The 17,420-nt window shown below is 41.5% G+C and overlaps 3 protein-coding genes across 3 annotated transcripts; 1 reads left to right on the forward strand and 2 right to left on the reverse strand.

Moving 5' to 3' along the window:
• Window positions 1-20: 20 nt before the first annotated feature.
• cptp (ceramide-1-phosphate transfer protein) lies at window positions 21-5,029 on the reverse strand. Its single transcript, XM_010875342.3, has 2 exons — window positions 4,146-5,029; window positions 21-2,488 (listed from the first exon to the last, which is right to left on the reverse strand). Exons 1-2 carry the CDS (start codon window positions 4,271-4,273, stop codon window positions 1,966-1,968), a joined length of 651 nt encoding a protein of 216 aa, XP_010873644.1. The 5' UTR covers window positions 4,274-5,029; the 3' UTR covers window positions 21-1,965.
• A 242-nt stretch (window positions 5,030-5,271) lies between these two features.
• ints11 (integrator complex subunit 11) lies at window positions 5,272-13,606 on the forward strand. Its single transcript, XM_010875341.3, has 17 exons — window positions 5,272-5,696; window positions 6,070-6,167; window positions 6,308-6,381; window positions 6,523-6,751; window positions 7,264-7,362; window positions 7,458-7,492; window positions 7,582-7,720; window positions 7,809-7,873; window positions 7,984-8,173; window positions 10,130-10,213; window positions 10,304-10,393; window positions 10,543-10,705; window positions 12,209-12,319; window positions 12,404-12,465; window positions 12,631-12,773; window positions 12,878-13,007; window positions 13,456-13,606. Exons 1-17 carry the CDS (start codon window positions 5,669-5,671, stop codon window positions 13,525-13,527), a joined length of 1,812 nt encoding a protein of 603 aa, XP_010873643.1. The 5' UTR covers window positions 5,272-5,668; the 3' UTR covers window positions 13,528-13,606.
• A 77-nt stretch (window positions 13,607-13,683) lies between these two features.
• On the reverse strand, window positions 13,684-15,640 carry LOC105013675 (lysophosphatidic acid receptor 6). The gene is made up of 2 exons (XM_010875354.4): window positions 15,509-15,640; window positions 13,684-15,105 (listed from the first exon to the last, which is right to left on the reverse strand). Exon 2 carries the CDS (start codon window positions 15,015-15,017, stop codon window positions 14,034-14,036), a length of 984 nt encoding a protein of 327 aa, XP_010873656.1. The 5' UTR covers window positions 15,018-15,105; window positions 15,509-15,640; the 3' UTR covers window positions 13,684-14,033.
• Between the last annotated feature and the right edge of the window lie 1,780 nt (window positions 15,641-17,420).

Below are 17,420 nucleotides of genomic sequence, written 5' to 3' on the forward strand. Positions count from 1 at the left end.
ATTATGGATGAACAACTGCACCAGATAAACATCTTTATTATTAGGTTTACACATTGATGAAATAAACAAATCTTGGCAGAAATTATGCAATAGGAAATGCAAAAACAAGATAATTTACATTTCAAACATTATAATGTTATTACATGAGGAAAAAGAACTATCAATATTGTTAAACAATACAATTTAAATCTGCTTGTGTGTTATAAATATGATCATCCTCAGCCCATCAGATATAGTGCCCTCCATCAGGAGAGAGTAAAGCATGTTATCTTCTTTTGGCAATACTTTAACCCATAGTTTCCAAGTCAATGCTTAAGCTTGGTTCTGGACTAAAAATCAAGCTCAATGTGAATGTATTTTTAGTCCAAGAGTAGGCTTAATTTGTCTCCTGGAAACATTTGGAACTGAAATCAAAACATATATATGAGGTTAAAAGGGATTTCCTTAATTTGGACCAACCTTGTAGAATTTAGCCAAATTATAACCACTGCGCTTTCAAACCAAATCAATTCAAGCACACGTTTTAATTCAATATTTGGTCAACCAACTTGCAAAACAAAATATCTTTGGAAATTCAAAAATGCCATATTGACTCCATAATGATTCCATATACAATTCAGTGGTCTGTAGAATTTTAACAACCAGGAAATGATCAAGGGATTTTGCTTGATATTGCTATGTTGAGGAAAGATTACCTTGTGTCTTACTGACACAATGAAAACAGGGAGGGTTTCGCTTTCCATTTGACAACAGAAGCTGGTAGGCATTCGGGTGACTAATAGAATTTCTGCAATTTAAGAAATACTTTTGTATGCACACAAAATAATTTCTGTTGAGTACCTCCTGTGAAACACTATCATTCCATTATTACAGTAGATATTTTATGGACATCTAATATTACAATACCAAGATTCTAAATGCCCCTTTAAAATATAGATTCCCAGCTTTTCTTTGAGGGTATTAGAATGCATATTGGTTTCAGTCTGGTTAGTCACATCATTTGTGCAGACATAAGAGAGCTGTCAGTGTTTAGGCTTGATTCTAGGCTTGCTATTTGCTCTTAGATTCTGCTGTTGGAAAAAGTATAAAAAGGAAATATGAAGCCATTTTAAGGCTTACAAATCTGAGAAAATTAAAACAGAAGTACAGCCAAAGCTGTGTTATGGCTTGGGTCATGTAAGGCTACCACTGGCTCATTGTCTTCATAGATAAAAGGAATTGCTGAAACAGCAGTAGAACAAATTCTGAAGTGTACAGAAACATTTTGTCTGCTAAAGTACAAGCAAATACATTCAAACTCATCTCAGAGTGTTTCCTCATATAGCAAGACATGTACCCTGAATTAATTATAACATTATATTAATCTGTCCCAATATTTTAAGTGCCTTGATACAGAGACTATGTATAACAATTGTTGTAGGGACTATATAGAAACCTCAAACACTAAGTTAAACAATAGTAATAATTTATTGTTTGATTTTTAATCCAAACCTTTTGTTTAATTACACAAAATATGAAAAAATGCTTCACTGTCCCTAAACTTACAAAGGGCTCTTAGTAAAATTAACTTTTGATAATACCCCATTACACTAATCCATACAAGAACATGTAGAGCATAAATGTGTTCAAGAAAACCAATCAGCAATGAATTAGACTTACAATAATAATATATGGTAATCTATGAGTAATGCTGCCTTGCATAAATATAAAACATAATACACAATAGTACACAAGAACAATATTTGGTCATTATCCCATTCAAGACAGATCAGAAGCAGCATGTTTGTCCAGCGCTTTGGAAATAAACTGGACGGACTACAGTGCTACAGAATCTTCCTCCCTGGCCTGGTCCCAGATCATTGTGCTGTGTTGAAAACTTATACGATCACGGTCAAAACCGGAGTCGGCAGGACACCACAAACTGATCTGGAACCAGGCTACTATTACTATAGCTCCTTTTGCCCACTAGGGCAACTCCAGCAGGTTGTTCTGGATATAGAGGTCCTCTGTGACCTGGTACACCTCAGAGATGAGAGGCAAAGCATCCCCCAACATGGCCACCACCTGCTCTGGTTCCCCTACATTCATCACATCAAAGAACTGAGCACGCCCTGGGAGAGCCCAGAAAGCCGTGCCAGCAGCTTTACGGATGTACCAAGGGTGGTACTGCGAGAGTGATTCATTATAGGCCTCAGAGCACATGACAGAGGTCTTGCTGTCCTCCGTGCTGGTTCGTAGCCTCTCCAGGAAGAGCTCCAACCATCGCAAGGCGCGGTGCAGCCTCAAGAGAGTGCGGCAACCGGACTCAGGGAAGCTGCCTTTCTTGGTCAGGTCCACCAGTTGGTTGTCCAGTTCATATTTGACCATAGACTGAACGGTGACGTAGTGGGCCCCAGTTTCACTGTTCAGATGGTTGACTAGGATATGGATCTTGTTAACGGCATCCTTGGAGATGAAGGAAAACACAGCCCCCAGGCTATTCATGAATCTGGAGATAGAATATTGACATTGTTTGGAACATAAACAGAAAGCTATTTAATTGGACTGTCATGATGCATTCTTATAGGCTTAGCTTATCCAATCCAATATTCTTTAAATATCTCAAAATCTCAGCTGTTGTAATGGAAAATGACTTCTATATGAAAATCAAATGTACCATTGCTGATACTTATTTCTGACCAGCAGATGTCAATACTGTGCAATCCGTTAGAAGCTTTTTGCAATTAACCTTTTAGCAAAACAAGCCCCAAAGGGTTCTGAAAGACTTGATTTGACCACAGACATTTTTTACCCAAAGGCTCAACACTTTGAGAATTCTGGGAGGGAATTCTAACAGAACCCCCCCCCCCCCCAAATAATACATTTTATTGGGTGGGCTCATTTGTTTGTGAGAAATACTAAACTACCATGGTCCATGGATTAGATAATAGTTGGCATTTAGCAGATTTAGTTCCCTAAGCTACAATTCATTTTTGCCATATAGGCATAGCTATTAAACAACAATAGTGCAAGTTGTTGGTCTATGCACTCGGAATGCACATTTTGAATGCTTGAGACCCTGGTAGACAACAGTACTACTTGAAGTTATTATTTAACAGATTAAATTGTTACTACAAGCAGTGTTTCCGCCACACCATAAGGCAATGGTCGTATAGGTAACAAATGTTATCTACTTACAACCAATGTTACAGTTGGCAAGGGATAGTAAATATTAAGTTAATCCGGTTGTTTGAAAGAAACAGGGATTTTATTTTAGGCAAACATGTCTGTGACAGCAGAGGCTTGGAACACATTCATGTGTAAAGCAGCTAATCTTGGTTGAGTGTGTTTAAATAATAATCAGTTTAAATATGCCTATTAGATCAACTTTTATCATTATGGCTGTAAGAAATAACTTATTGGCATTCACGGAAATAGACTGAAATGGTTGTGTCATAATCCCCATAAAGCATAGCAAAACATGATCATGGCTCTTTCATAAGGTATTTTAATTAGCGTGGGCTTACATTGCCTCAGCGTTTCGACAACTGTAACTATCTATAGGTCAAGTTGACTTTATCAAAATCTTTGACTATATTGAGCCAAAAATGTTTGTATAGCCGAGTGGATTGATCCAAATATGTTGACAAACCTCACTTATTCCTGAGGAGATTTAAACAAGTATTAAAACGCTGGCGCGGGGTAAGCGTAAACAGCAGACAAAAAACAAATATCCACACGTGTTTTGCCATTATTTTTTATGGGGAAAATGACTCATCCAACTGCAGTCAATAAAGCACAAATTGAGAAAGAGATCCTGGTTATTGAGGTAAAGATTAGGTTTAGGGATAGGTGATAAGGAACATTTATTTCCACGAGAAATGAAGGGTAGCGTCCACTTGAAGCATATTTGGAAATAATCCGGTTTTCCCTGCCGAAATTCAATTAATATTTAATAAGAAACTAGTTAATTAATGGAAACACTGAAAGGGTATTAATATTCATTTCAACGACTCGATCATCAAAATAAATAAATATACTGTTCTACTATTCAATTTTAACAATACCAGACTATTATATTGATAAGCAATGGGGCTTATTTTGATTGGCCGGCTAGGTAACGTTAGCTTACTTAAACTACTCTAGTTAGCATTTAAACGACTTACCTTACGAGACCACGCCACCCTGCCACATAATGTTCAAGGTGTACTTCTTTGTTTTCAGAGAGGCATAACTTAAATGTATCAAGAACCTCTTGTAAAGTAAATTTCTGATCCTCCAAAGCTACAGCCATGACTATCCGGAAGTACGACTAAAATGTTCAATGAATAAGTGCAGCAATTTTAGAAACGTGTTTACTTGCATGAATGTGTCTCTCCATACGGATTGCTAATATTTAACCTGTCATCATTTTTGGAAACACTATGTTAACACAAAAGTGCATTCTCATTATCTTTTGCAGTATGCAGTACCGGTTCCTATCCGTTCCACTCAGACTAAAATGATGGTTTCGTGTCTGCGCATGTCAGAAACCAATAGCTGCAGTTCCAAAAGATGGTCGATAGGGAGCGATAATGAAGCGCAATGTTTTGTTCTCAAAATACAGTAGAAGAGCACGCACCTGCTACCTTTATATCCCATCGTTCAAAACAAACTTGTTTATAGAAGCAATTTATAAACTGAGGTGAATAAATTGTTAACCAAGAAGGCTTATCCAATAGTGATGGCAACCGAGACTTTCTGAAACATTTGAGACTCGTGCTGAAAAACTGTTCATTGCTTACACCTTTTAAACAGTGCATAGCAGTGCCATCTGCAGGACAGAAATACATGCAGTCACCAGACGAGAACACGTTGGTATTTCCCCAATAATGTGTGTGCAATGCTCTTTGGTAGCATAACTTGATTCAAAATGTTGGTTTCGTTTACAGCTTGTGTGCATCCATAGTAATGTTTAACTAAAACTATTGTAAATAACCTGTTAAGTACAAATCGGTGTTTAAAAGTTACTATTGTAGTCGAAATGTGAGTGCCTGCATCTTGTAATAAAGCTTGAAAAAGCAGTTTATTAAACCAAGCTTGGACGTCAGTGATTGATATTTTTAAGCTATACCGTTACCCTTTAAAATCATATGCTCAAAATCGTTTAAAACGATTTACTGAATCAATAGGGACATAAAAAATAAAGTACCGTAGACCAGAGAGATTCGGTCATGTGCCTACATAAAACAGTTACATCCACGGGTGTAGATCTACCTTTCCCTACGTCCCGGTACAGCCTAAGCCATTTATTTGTTTATTACCGACCTCATTGCATTGCACCACTGAGATATTGCACTTTTCAGTCCAAAACGCCACCAGTCACGTGGGATTGTTATTTTGAAACGAGTCTACGTACGTTCGAACCAGTAGTGGTGAATTTAACATTTAGCAGTACGTTGGAGATTAACCACAACAACAATAATAATGAAACCTTATTGATTAGAGCTGCCGTTTTAATCGGCCAATCACTATTATTACTTCAATTTGCCGCTAGGGTTACCTAGCCGGCACGTCTAAGTTCATAGCTATAGCTACTTAGATTACTATTTAATTTCAAACGTTAGTAGCTAGCTAGCTAAAGTTAGCTACCTAGCTTGGCTAGCTACTTTTCTCGACCACATTCAGCTAGTTTGAATACCCTGCCAGGATGCCTGAGATAAAGGTCACACCACTGGGTAAGCATTTACATTTTCTCTGCATGTAGTCTGACATTATGCGAGGACGAAATATACTTTATTTTAGCATTTTGCGCATGTGTCTATTTTGTTAGAGCAGATTCGACACACTCTCTATACATGATTTTAACACACAAGACATTAAGCAGTACGGTTCGGTGGTCCCACAAATATATAGATGTCAACGTGCGAGACTTTTTTTTCCTCCTGAATCAACACTCATCCCGACTGGCCTATATGCTGTCCCTAGATCCATGTTACCCACTTTTGTGATACATCAAAAACTAGCAGTCTTTGTGTATAGCTCAGGTACCTTATTTGAAATGGGAAAGGCATGTTAGTTTGTCTATTTCTTCCTCTTGTTCCTTCTCAGGTGCTGGACAAGATGTTGGCCGTAGCTGCATCCTTGTCTCCATTGGGGGCAAAAACATTATGCTTGACTGTGGGATGCATATGGGCTACAATGATGATGTAAGTAGACACAAAGCGCTAGCTGTATGTTATTAATAGTTTTTAGAGCAGTTATTTTCAGTGGGATACTCATTCTGACATTCAAATACACCTTAGGTTATTTTTGATGATCCATTGTTTTGCCTTCGTTGTCATTCCAGAGACGTTTCCCAGACTTCTCTTACATAACACAGCAAGGACGCCTGACAGAGTTCTTGGATTGTGTAATTATCAGGTTTGTGGTCTTTAGCTTAAACCTAGCTTCTACTCTTCAGCGAGACAAATAACCGACATGACACAAACAGCTTTTCCATCCAAAGGGCAGTCAGTCCATATTTCATTTAATTATGCATCTTTTTATCACCGACTCCCCTAGTCATTTCCACCTGGACCACTGTGGTGCTCTTCCGTACATGAGTGAGATGGTGGGCTACGATGGGCCCATCTACATGACCCACCCTACCAAGGCCATCTGCCCCATCCTACTGGAGGACTTCAGGAAAATCACTGTGGATAAGAAGGGCGAAACCAACTTCTTCACATCCCAGATGATCAAGGACTGCATGAAGAAAGTAATCCCTTTGAACCTGCACCAGACTGTCCAGGTATACAATTCTAATAGGTTACTATTTTAATTGATCAGGTTTAGTGTTAAGGTCTTATCATTGTCTGTGTCTCTGGACCAGTGTTTCTTAATTCCTGGTCCTCGGGACCCAAAGAGGTGCACGTTTTAGTTTTTGCCTTTGCCTTTGCACTCACACCCCTGATTCAATTGTTACCCTACCACTCACACACTTGATTGACATAATCAACCTATCATCAAGTCTTTAATTTGAATCAGGTGTGTGCGTGGTAGGGTAACATTTGAATCAGGGGTGTGAGTGCCAAGGCAAAAACTAAAACGTGTACCTCTTTGGGTCCCGAGGACCCGGATTAAGAAACACTGGTCTAGACTATGGTATGGGCTTTTGAACAACTCCCAAGGGTAGACTGGTTCCAGATTCAGCAGTCTTGCCCTCTACATAGTTCATTGTTTGGCATCACAATGACCGTAGAAGTGATAATGACAGCTGGAAGTAGTATAACAGCGTTTGTTAATTTTGTCATGCTTTCTTAGGTGGATGATGAGCTGGAGATAAAGGCTTATTATGCAGGTCATGTCCTGGGAGCTGCTATGGTGCAAATCAAAGTAGGATCAGAGTCTGTGGTGTACACTGTGAGTATATGTCTGTTGAGAGAACAGGAATCATTATTGATTAACGCATGACTGGTGGGGTTGCCGTGAAGTAACATCCTTACTTGAATTTTCAGGGTGACTATAATATGACACCAGACAGACATTTAGGGTAAGTGGTCATTTATTTTGGGTTGCTTGTGTGTACTTGTGTGTGACATGATTTTGATCCATTTACTGGTCTATTTGGCACTGCTATAGAGCTGCGTGGATTGATAAGTGTCGGCCAGACATCCTCATCTCAGAGTCCACTTATGCCACAACAATCCGGGACTCGAAGAGGTGCAGGGAGAGGGACTTCCTGAAGAAAGTGCATGAGACGGTGGAGAGAGGAGGAAAGGTGATAGCCACACAGATTCATTCTGTCCCTACATCCCATTCTCTCTACAGTACTTGTGTCCTAATGGAATGAAATGTTTTGCTCCCAGGTATTGATTCCAGTATTTGCCCTTGGTAGAGCTCAGGAGCTGTGCATTCTATTGGAAACATTCTGGTAAGGTTCTGATTCATAGTTCAATTTGTCTCATGATCTGGCTAGTGGATCTTTAAGATGTTTGTCTTGGTGAATGGATAAGGGTGTAACAGTCTCCTCCACATTCACAGGGAGCGGATGAACATGAAGGCCCCCATCTACTTTTCTACCGGGCTCACAGAGAAAGCCAATCATTATTACAAGCTTTTCATTACCTGGACCAATCAGAAGATTAGAAAAACCTTTGTACAGAGAAACATGTTTGAGTTCAAACACATCAAGGCCTTTGATCGCTCCTACATAGACAACCCCGGACCAATGGTGAGGAAACAGTGCCATCACACCTACATGCTGCTATTATTAACGTGGTTTACAATTGCAACCGTTGAATTCATGTTTAGACATTGATATCCAATCCAACTTTATTTGTAAAGCACATTTAAAACAACCAAGTTGACCAACGTGCTGGACATTAACATGATTTAGGGCAGATTATAAACACACGAGTAACAAAACGAACATTAAAAACAGGTTACAAACTGGAAAATGAAAATGCAGAATACAACTCTCAAGCAGGTTTAAAGGCCAATGAATAAAAGTGAGTTTTAAGTCGTGATTTAAAAATGTGGAGGCTGGGGGTCAATCTGACCTGCCGAGGCAATTCATTTTGCAGCCTTGGGGCCACAACTGAGAATGCTCGAACTCCCCTATTTTTGAGCCATGTTCTAGGGACAACAAGGAGTAGCTGGTCAGCAGACCTGAATGACCTCAGAGGAGCGTATGGCTTCAGGTATTCAGCAATATAAGCTAGGGCTTGACCATAAAGAGCTTTAAAAACAAACAAAATCTTAAAATGTATTCTAAAACAAACTGGTAGCCCATGAAGGGAGGCAAGAACAGGTGTAATGTGATCTTGTTTACGAGTTCCGGTAAAGAGTCAAGCGGCAGCATTTTGGACCATTTGTAATCTAGAGAGGGAAGCCTGGCTAACACCTATATATATATATATATAAAGCATTACAGTAATCCAAGTGAGTTGTGATAAAACCATGAATGAAAAAAATCCTCTCAAAATTTGCTTCAGCTTGGTAAGCAGCCTGAGTTGAAAGAAATTCTGTTGTAGAAGCTAGTTTATCTGTTTCTCTAGTTGAAAATCACTGTCCATCTTAACACCAAGGTTAGTTACCATAGACATGACATACGGTGTCGGGACCCAGTTCCAATTGGGAGGCGCCAAGAGAACTACCGGGTCTAAGTATCATGACCTCGGTTTTACTTTAATTAAAATGTAAAACGTTTAAATCCATCCAGGCTTTAATGTCATAAAAACAGTATTTTTAGGGAATTATCAACCTTACTTTTAATTGGCAAGTAGATATGTGAATCATCTGCATAAAAATGGAAACTGATGTAATGTTTCTTTAAGATGGATCCAAGAGGAGGCAAATAAAGAGAGAAGAGAATCGACCCCAAAATAGAACCCTGAGGAACTCCACATATCAGTGGTGCTGAGGGTGAATTAGAGCCACCAAAACTAACTAACACACTCTCTGATAGATATGATCTAAACCATTGTAGTGCAGTACCTTTAATCCCCACGCTGTGCTCAAGACGAGACATAAGAACACTGTGGTCGTCAGTGTCGAATGCTGCTGTGAGATCTAAAAGCATAAGGTTTGCAGAATCTCTAGAGTCTGTTGAGATAAACAGATCATTAAAAAAAAAGTGCTAAGTTGATTGCGCTAAAAATAACAAGGTTTATGTCAATTTTTTTCAAAAACATCAGAGAGGTATTTTCAGCTTTAACACATCTCTGATAATTACGCCAGCCATCCCATAGGATATCGTAAAATACTTGTAATTTAAGTTTTTTCCATTGGTGCTCAGCTTTCCTACACTTTTGCAGCTCGAGTTAAGTCATTTATCCAGGGTTCAGAATTAGGTTTGGAAGGCCTGGGTTTTAGTGGTGCAGTTTTTGTTGCGAATTTTTCTGCAGGTGAATGAAAAAGAGGAAATCAACTCATCTGTTCTTAGACAAGCGGAGAACCCTATAGTCTCCATAATAACATGAAACGTTTTGGAGAATTGGGCACACAAAATGTTGTTATTGTGCTATATTTTTAGCGCATTAGCTATATATTCTCCCAACCATTTAATAATCATTATGTTTAAGTTGTTAGAAGTTTATGTCTATTGTGACTTTCTTGATTTGTAGATTTGAATATATTTTTTAAATAACAATTCTGAATAACAATACCGAAACACGTATTCCCCCAGGTGGTGTTTGCAACCCCAGGAATGTTGCACGCAGGTCTGTCTCTACAGATATTCAGGAAGTGGGCTGGCAACGAGAAGAATATGGTCAGTCCCAAACGAGAGAGAACCGTTGGGGTAAATCTTGTTTTGGTGAAGTTAGAGGCACATGCCTACTTGTCATTTTCTGTTAACCAGATCATCATGCCGGGGTACTGTGTGCAAGGAACGATCGGACACAAGATCCTGAATGGTCAAAAGAAACTGGAGCTGGAGAACAGACAGACGGTAATACCAGAGTGTATTTTACTGTACTGAACCTTGTGAGTCAACGTCATGATACTGCAGTAATATTTATGTGATGAATACATTGGATTTAAGATGAGCCAGGTTGGTCTGCCTACTCTTGACCTTGCCCTCTTCCCTGACCTCTGCAGTTGGAGGTGAAGCTGCAGGTGGAGTACATGTCATTTAGTGCCCATGCAGATGCCAAGGGCATCATGCAGCTCATCCGAATGGCAGAGCCTCGCAACATGCTGCTTGTGCACGGAGAGGCCAAGAAGATGGAGTTCCTCAAGGACAAGATCGAGCAGGAGTTCAGTGAGTGACACCTGGATGATGATGTTACCCCATCTGCTTTTTGTTCAGGATTTAGTTCAGGATAGTTCAGGATTTCGCGAACCAGGTAAACAATGGAGATGCGTTATTTACCTGTTTACGTTGGATTCCCCGCGTGTGCACTCTGCAGCCGTTCCACTTCCTGAGTCATTTACAAGCATGTTCATGAGCATGAGTGGTCGTAAGTTTCTCGACTTCTATATTCCTATGAAATGCAACACACACGCACTCAACACTTCTGTTTTAAACATGCTCTTTATTTAACTGCAAGACAAAGTAACATGAACATATCCACTGTGTCAATATACTCTATATTGCACATTCATAATCTGGACTGTGTATATTCTATTAGGCACTGTAAATACCAGTTTCATTCTTTCACTGACTGCTTTGTTCTAACTCGTAATTCATTCTTATTATTTTGTATGGGGTTTCTGATATCATTGTTTCACTTTTGAGCGCTTCCCAGTAAGTATTAAGGCGCGTTGCCTAGGCTGCCAGTTTGTAGGGCTATGTAGCACCGCTTGCTTTGTTGATCCAATTCATTTGCATATTAACAAGCTTGTGAAGCTCAGACAGGAAGTGGTCGTCTGCATTTACTTGTCTAGACACAAGAGAGCGGTAGCGTGACATCAGACAATTGGATTTTGTCAATTCTTCTGCACGGCTGTGTCCAACCACACCACTTCACCACAACTATACCCTATGATGGAATGTTAATGTTTGAATAACTAAACTTACAAGTAATAACTGCATATGTGACAGTGAGCTTTGTAAAACTAAACAGATCCCATGTTGTAAATCAATCTATCAAATGTTTTTTATTAAACCCTTTTTACATCAGCAGCCTCAAAGCGCTTTTGGCCTGAAACCCCAAAGGACAAGCAACAACAGGGCTGACGCACTGTGGCTAGGAGAAAAAAAACTTTGACTGCGAGTGAGCAGTCGAGCCAAATACAAAGACATTTGTGGGTGTTCACGTACTCCACCTGTGTCCTATCCAGGGCCAGGTGGCAAGCGGAAGGTCCATTCCGTTTTTCATATTAAGGAGTTTATGGAGGTCAGCCAAGGCAAGCAGGATGGATTTTAAAGCTACGTTGAAGGGTGGACAGCCCAGTGTTCAGTGAGGGGCCGGGTGTGTACGCGACAGTGTCGCCTGCGTGAAGGGGGATGATCGGCAGCAAGGGCAACGTCAGTAATGTTAACAGAAAATCGGGCCCTGGAATCAAACCGCGAGGGAAGTGGTCAGCGAAATAATTATCAGGCTAGACAGAAGCCAAGGCTGTGGGGTTTATGAATAAGGAAGTGATGGTGGACTGAGTCAAAGGCTGGAGCCAAATCAATATAACCAGCGCCTTGTCCAACCCTATAACCAAGCCTCCTCCGATGAGTTCATGCCCGGCTTGCCCTGTGATTTTTTTGTGTTTTGAAGTGTCTCCCTCAGAGGTATTGACTACCGCTGTTCTTTCTCTTTTTGAATGACAGGCATCAACTGCTTCATGCCAGCCAACGGGGAGACGTCCACCGTGGCCACCAACCCCAGTGTCCCAGTGGACATCTCCCTCAACCTGCTGAAGAGGGAGATGGCCCTCGGAGGTATTGTCCAATGCGTCACATTGAGCTGTTCTCCGTCTCCCTCAGTTAATGTGTTATTCAGTGTTTGACTGTGACGCTCCACAGGCCCGTTGCCAGACCCGAAGAAGCCTCGTACCATGCATGGCACCCTGATCATGAAGGATAATGTGAGTTCTGAACTACTCAAACGCCCATGACGCCGTTCTTTCTGTCATGTTTTCGAGGGGAGATATGAAACTATGCCTGTGACTTGATGTTTTAGATGGCGTGCAGCAGTTCAGTGTGTTAGTTCTTTGATCTTTTTCTCTGACTTTGGCTGTCCCTGGCTGTAGAGTCTTCGGCTGGTCTCTCCAGAGCAAGCTCTGAAGGAGTTGGGCCTCAGCGAGCATCAGCTGCGCTTTACCTGCCGTGTGCAGCTTCAGGACGCCCACAGTGACTCTGACACTCACATCAGAATCTACACACACCTCAAGAGGTGATGCCAGACGGGGTTGTTTTAAATTTGTCATTTGGGCACTTTTGTTTTATGTCTTGTGCAAAAACATTTATTTTTATCATAATATGAATGAACCTCCCTAGTGTTCTGAAAGGATATACCATCCAGCATCTCCCGGACGGGACCGTCATGGTGGAGTCCATTGTCATTAAGGTGTCCTCCTCGCCTGAAGAGCCCAACACCAAGGTGCTGCTGCTGTCCTGGAGCTACCAGGTAGAGGAGAAATGCTATAGCTACTTTGCTGTTATGATGTTTAGCAGCTTAGCTTTGTTTCTTGTCTGGATGCAGTGTTTGTTGAACTGCTTGAACTAGGGTCCTCCGTCCTGCTAACTTACTAGCCGGTTGCGCCTCTGAAAAGTGATTGAGCAATGGGTGAGGACATTTCCAGATGTGGAGTGAGCTTACAGCATTGTAACAGTATAGTCAGGTACAGCTCACAGCCTTGGAGGGCCCATTTCTTTTTCCATATTGTGTTGCATTAGTGAAAGTCAGCTTTCGGTGTGACGCACTTCTAGCTATCCAAACACACCCACAAGAGACTATGAAGCATGTGCGACCACAAACCCTTTCGATTCCCAGACAGATATACTTCACACAAACATTGTCCTTTTATCAGATTTTTATTTCTATGTAATTTATTTTGACTTTGTGTTATTCCTAGGATGAAGATCTGGGGAGTTTTCTATCTACTCTGCTAAAGAAAGGACTTCCAGCAGCACTGTCTTCAATGTGATCCCAATCTTACCAGTAGCTTACTTTAGATTCTGTGTTGTACAAAGCTGATTTGAATAAACATTTTTCATTAAACCAGGTTTCATGGAAATAAACTTTTACATTAATATATTGTACAGTAATATAAGGTTAATTCTCACTTTTTTACAATGTCATTGTGTAAGGGAATAATATGGGTCAACGTGGACACTTTCCCAGTCAGTAATCGGCAATGTTCACAGCAATTTTAGAGAGATGACTAGACTAAGCTACCATTTTACACAATTGTTTGCCAACTGGTTAATCAACTGTCAGAGACTGAGAGTACAAAAAACATCTAACGTTATATTCAACTGAGTTGACACCCTGACTGATTTCTTTTTACTTTAAAGAACACTTGACCTATTGGACCTGTATGTTGGAGAAGTTCATAATGCTTAGGAAAGAAGTGCTTCACCACAGGCCTTCAGCGTTTTTAAAATTAATTTCCTGAGTAGTTAGAGCGGACTTGGCTATAAAAAAATAAACTCAGTGACCCCCAGAGATTGTGTAGACACCCCTGACCTTCCTGGCCCAATGCCTTTGAAACCTCACCTTGTATTGACTCCACTTACAGTGACTAGTGGTGAAGTAGTAGAGGATGGGGTCCAAAACACTGTTCAGGCTGACCAGGGCTATGGTGACGCGTTGGGCATCGTAGATGGCGTTTGCGTACGGACAATGCTGGATTATCTCTAGACGGCGAAGCAGATGCAAAAACTGCACCACGTGGTAGGGCAGGAAGCAGAACAGGGTGATGGCCAGGATGGTGTAGATGACCCTCAGGGCTCCACGGGCAGTGTTGGTCCGGATGAGTGTAATGCGCCGTGCCACCAGGGGGTAACACACCAGGATAACCGCAGAGGGCAGGAGCGATCCGAAGATGAGGCTGAACAGACTGCACGGTGCCACGCGCCTGTCCCACTCGTGCTTGGAGAAGTTCTCGAAGCAGCTGCGGCGCCCACTGGGACCTCCGTTGGGTCCACTGTCCAATGGCCCCACCAGTATGAAGGCCAGGACAGCCGCCCCTGCCGTAACCCACAGTAGCGCGCTCACCAGTACGGCGTAGTGGGACTTGCGCAGCCTCAGGTAGGTGTGAGGATGGGCGACGGCCACGTATCTGTCCACGCAGATGCAGCTCATGAAGGCGATGCTGATGTAGATGTTGGCGAAGAACAGTGTTCCGGTGATGCGGCAGGCCACGTCTCCGAACGCCCAGTCGTTGCTCCGGAGGTGGTAGTGGATCTTGAAGGGCAGGGTGCAGAGGATGCTGGTGTCGGCCAGGGCCAGGTTGATCACGTACACGGTGGAGGAGGCGCGCGGACGGAGCTTGAAGATGAAAACGTAGAGGGCTCCCAGGTTGCCCGGCAAACCCAGGGCCAGGGCCAGACTGTAGACCGCTGGGTAGAGGTACTGCTGGTAGTCGTTGCGGGTGCTGCAGTTGCCAGTTTCATAGGCCATAGATGAATTCATTGTTTCTGGTTTAGTTGTTCGAACAACCTTGTAGGTTACGGGGTCAACAAGTCAGGCTCCTTCTGCTTTCCCTTACAGATAACGCAACCTGTAGAAGTGTTCACAGATTAGACGGTTCTGTAACGTTCGTGATATTAGGCCTATCACGGTTGCTGCTTTACAGAAGAGGTTGAGGATAACCAATGCTCGAAACGTGTCAGGCTCTGACTTGCCAATAAAATCCTAAATGTTTTGGGTTCAATTGAAAAATGCTACTTTATGCCAGTACTCTTTGGATTTACTTTCGGTCTCAACTTTGCTGACACAAATCAGATGTAATCCATTTTCTTTTTAATACTGTCCGGCATGCAACGGCTGGCTCTTGTAAGTACATGCAAGGCCTCTGAAGACAAGTTGAAATTATGTTTAATTTTTTTAATCATGGAATTCCACGATCAATAGATTACAATTTGTGAGGAGGAATGTATACACTGTAGTTTTAGGTTACTTACGTTTCTTGAAGAACGCGCTTGAGCCACAAATCAATATGTATGAAAGCAACTTCACCTAAGCTGTAACTAAACTATGTTTTCCCCCTACACCTTAATGTATGAGTGAGTTTTCACATGGGTTCGAAAATGTCTCCGTAGACCTAGCGCTGGATATTATGAGTCAGTATCTTAGTGCGGCTGCCTTATACAAACTACAGGAAATCATGTGTGTTATTACTGTCTGTGTAAGACACCCACCATCCTGTCAAGGAAAGTTTTTCTCTGCTATTTTTAGTTGGTGTTTGTAGGCGCCTACCGTAAACAACTACTGTAGCTCTCGATACATAGAAGTTCAGCTTAGTTTAGTTTAGTTTTGACCACCTTAATTCTTTGACTTAGAAAAAATGTATTGCTTGCATGCCACTGATTCAAGTTTCTTGGATGCTTCTGTGATTTTTCACTATAATTATAAACAACAATATGATATAGCTCAAGACCTACTTAGGTTATGTGATAGAATGCGTGAATTGCTGAAATTGCAGAAATAAAACCCTATTGCTTTAAAATGTATTATCTTAATCATAACATTTTCAGGAATGCATGTATACCAAATTGATCTGTATTTTACAAGGTTGTTCAAAGAGGGGACCCGGCCCCGGATAAGCGGAAGATGATGATGATGTTGTTCAAAGATAATCAGGTACTGTTCATCTACTCTTCCTGAAGACCACATACAGTGCAGTTTCAGAATTGGTTGCAAGAACAAATGAGAAATCCTGTATAACCTGCATGGAGAATCCAACCCAAACAGGGCATGGTCAGCACAGGATAGTCAACCATCACCGGTCAGATGCATGATCTGTACCTGGCCAAACACAGAATGATGGGTCCTGACACTGTCACAATGAAAAGATTATGATAGGTCACAGAATCGTGTTGGATGCTGAAACCAGGAAGTAGCTATTTCTCTGATTCCACTCTTCCTTTCCTCCCCACTGCGCCATTGCATAGGTGCAGTGGGGAGGAAACACTTGAGGTTGTGGTGTTTGGAGAGGGTGAATTTGGAGCCAATGAGCATGACCTATGTCAAGCACTGACCCCTGGGGGACACCCTGTGTGACAGTAACACAACTTAATATGCTATGTTTCAAATGGACAAACGGTTGACGGTCAGTGAGGTAGGAGGAAAACCAGGAGAGTGCCATACCTGTGATACCGAGAACAGCCAGACCAACGGCACGGAGTAGGTCATTGGTGATTTTGACCAATGCTGTTTCAGTGATGTGTTTAGCACTTTTTCAATGCTGTGTGTAGCGCTGTTTCAGTGCTGTGTTTAGCGCGGAAACCAGACTGGAATTGTTCCTATCAATAATTGCAGTCAAGATGTTGTTTGAAATGGGACGGAAGATACTCAGGTCATGCAAGAAGTGTAAGCTGGACATGTAAGACAGGTTATAGACTGGAGTACTGTGACTAAGTATGTGCTGGTAGATTTATAAAAGTTCAAAAACCTGCACAGGGGTCTGAAGGTGCATTTTTATACTCCAAGTGGTTATCTTTGTAGGCTTGTGAGTGAGAAACTAGGCCCGTCCTTTTAAGTTGACACACTCGAGATGTCTCCCACTAGGTTTTAACTGGCGGAAATCTGGGGTGTACCAGGGAGTGGTGTGGGTCAAGGTGCCTTTAGAAAGGGCATCCAGGGAAGAGAAAAGGCAGTCATTGTAAAGAGTGATAAGGCTTAAGAGGCACTGGGAGTCAATGATCTGCTATGTGTTTATCAAGACCGTGAGATGAGTAGGTGTGATGCATTTTATGTTTCTGAAAGCAATGATGCAACTGTAATTTGGTTTAGAAACAGGGGCAGCGACATCAAACAGCTTTGGGATCAGAGATGGGGAGATCGACCACAATCACATTGCTGGGAACAATACAA

Source organism: Esox lucius, chromosome 12 (genome assembly GCF_011004845.1).
Source record: "Esox lucius isolate fEsoLuc1 chromosome 12, fEsoLuc1.pri, whole genome shotgun sequence".
NCBI classification, from domain to species: Eukaryota; Metazoa; Chordata; class Actinopteri; order Esociformes; family Esocidae; genus Esox; species Esox lucius.